The sequence below is a fragment of the Mandrillus leucophaeus genome, unplaced genomic scaffold, assembly GCF_000951045.1.
Source record: "Mandrillus leucophaeus isolate KB7577 unplaced genomic scaffold, Mleu.le_1.0 Scaffold537, whole genome shotgun sequence".
In the NCBI taxonomy this organism is placed as follows: Eukaryota; Metazoa; Chordata; class Mammalia; order Primates; family Cercopithecidae; genus Mandrillus; species Mandrillus leucophaeus.
Window position 1 is genome coordinate 2,035,007 of NW_012105775.1, and position 2,650 is coordinate 2,037,656.

The 2,650-nt window shown below is 39.5% G+C and overlaps 1 protein-coding gene across 1 annotated transcript in view; it reads left to right on the plus strand.

The window, feature by feature from the left end:
* The window catches only part of LOC105551895 (mitogen-activated protein kinase kinase kinase MLK4), a 60,977-nt gene that overhangs the window by 29,122 nt on the left and 29,205 nt on the right, over nt 1–2,650 (plus strand). Inside the window, exon 4 of the mRNA XM_011997322.1 lies at nt 997–1,172. Coding sequence (XP_011852712.1) covers nt 997–1,172 — 176 coding nt within the window. The remainder of the gene's footprint in view (nt 1–996; nt 1,173–2,650) is intronic.

The following is a 2,650-nucleotide window of genomic DNA, read 5'->3' on the forward strand; positions in this document are numbered from 1 at the left end:
CGGATCACCTGAGGTCAGGAGTTCGAGACCAGCCTGGCCAACATGGCGAAACCCCGTCTCTACCAAAAATACAAAAATTAGCCGGGCGTGGTGGCGCACACCTGTAATCCCAACTATTTGGGACGCTGAGGCAGGAGAATCGCTTGAACCTGGGTGGTGGAGGTTGCTGTCAGCCGAGATCATGCCACTGCACTCCAGCCTGAGCCACAAGAGTGAAACTCTGTCAAAAAAAAAGAATCAGAAACCTAGTCTTTGATCTAGAATGTCTGGTAAAGTTTTAATGGACTAAGTAGCTTAAATACAATCCAGTTTTATCAGTGACTTATTTAATGTATAAAACTCAACTGAATAGTAAAAATGTTTTCACTAAGTACGTGAGTAGAGTTCAAAAACAGTATTGAATTGGCCCCAAATCTGCTATTTTAAATTTGACTTAGTGAACAGAAATGCCTTATGGTCTTAACAGGCATGATTTTGCCAGGACCATGTCTATTTGATCCTTATCTTTTAGAAATTGTTAACTAACTCTTTTTGTAAGCCTCAAGTTACCTTCCTTCATTGTTAGGCTATTTTTTAGAACTTCTCATGTGGATATAGCATTTTAGAGACTTTGTTTGAGTTACATGACTCCATATCAGTAAATCATCTGGTTGTGGTGGCTTAACCCCCGAAACATGGTATCCGTAGTAAAGCATGGGAAGCACATATCCATTTATTAAATGTGGTATCGTATAGACAGCAACAGCCTCCTCTAATAGTCATTATTCTACATGCCTGTGACATGAACACTGTGTAAAATAAACTATTCAAACTATTACCAATGGATTCTTAGTATCTCCAGGAGCAGATACTATAAATGGAGGCTTCCAGTTTGGAATGACAAATGTTAAGTTGAAATACACTTCCGTGTAAAACATTTCTTAGCAACTCTGATGTCTTGGGGATAATCTGAACTGTGTTGAGAGATGGAATTAATGTGATTCTTGTTTATTTTAGAATGCTGGGAACAAGACCCTCATATTCGTCCATCATTTGCCTTAATTCTTGAACAGCTGACTGCTATTGAAGGGGCAGTGATGACTGAAATGCCTCAAGAATCTTTTCATTCCATGCAAGATGACTGGAAACTAGAAATTCAGCAAATGTTTGATGAGTTGAGAACAAAGGAAAAGGTGAGAGAAATTTTTAAATAGCATAATGTACTCAAATTTATGAAAATTGTGAAAAATATGAGGCGAGAAGTACTGTTAGCATTATCTAAAATATTTTTAGATATCAATATTTGTTGATTCTCACTTTCAGGTTAAAAATAAAACAAAAACAAAACAGAAGTGTACTCAATATGTATAATTGGGGAAAATACCCTTTTATTAGAGGAATTTTCAAAGTAAAAAAGAGAGAGAGAGCGAATAGCATAAGAGACACTTTGTAGGCATTAATCAACCTCATTTTTTGTCATTATTTTATCATTTTATTTGTCTCCCTTCCCCATTATCTCTTGGCATGCTGGCATAGAAATTAATAACGGGTGTGTCATAGGCATTCCCTGAAATGCAGAATATTTTCTTAAAAATGTGATTTCAGAACCCGTCTGTGGGAGATTGTTTTGAGTTTCAGTGTTAGGCTGTCTTTCTTACTACAGGCTAGAATAGTGCCACAGTCCTAGGACTCGGAGATGGATATGGCGTTTGTACCCTTGAATGATCCTTTGAATGCCAGGCTAGTGATTTTGACCTTGTTGACAAGTTTTCCAAAGGGGCTCCATGTAATCTCTTGAAGCCAGACATTGAAGCAGAAGCTCCTCCCACTTCCCCGTGCCTTCTCTCCTTCTTTCCCTTATTTGTGATAATGGGATCACTGTTCTCCCAGGTACCCAGTCTCAAGGGTCTTTTTACAATGTTCCTGTGGTCTTCTGTGTGACAAAGACCCACAGGGGCAATTTTCTGCCCTAATCCCTGCCAACCCCACTCATCACCAGCACGGCTGCTGGAGCATCCTTACTGGGCACTTTCTGTCCAGCCTTGCTTCCCTCATCTGTCCCCTTCTCCTTCTAAAATGCAAATCTGATCAGCCTTGCTTCCATTGCCCACTTTTTTTGCCACATTCACTCCCTTCCTCCTTACATATTTTGCCTTAAATTTCCACTGCCTCTGTCCCCAGCCATACTGAATTTCTTCTAGTCCCCATGATGTCTTGCTCCTGACCTGTAACCTTGGCACATGTTCTTTCCTCTGCTGAAGATCCTGTTTCCTCCCTAGCTTCTGTGCCCACTTCATGAGTGGTGGCCCCTCCGTTCTCAGTCCCTGATAGCTCCCGCCCCTACTCTACTCCACCGGGTAAACTGCAGGTGATCAGAATGTCTTGTGCTTCACTTATCATGGCATAAGTCATACTGTATTAATACTTGCTGATGTAATTGTTCTTGGTCTGTCCTTTCTACTAGATAATAAGATAACAAATTCATGAACTATGCTAATACATTCTTGTTCATTTGCATACACAGCATTGAACATAGGACTCAGCACATGGCAGGCATTAAATGAACCTAAGTACAATTTGTTAATATACTCCTGATATCTAATTTAATCATTGAGATAGTGGCAATTATTACTGTTTTAATGAGCAATTATTATTATTGTTGTTGTTGTTG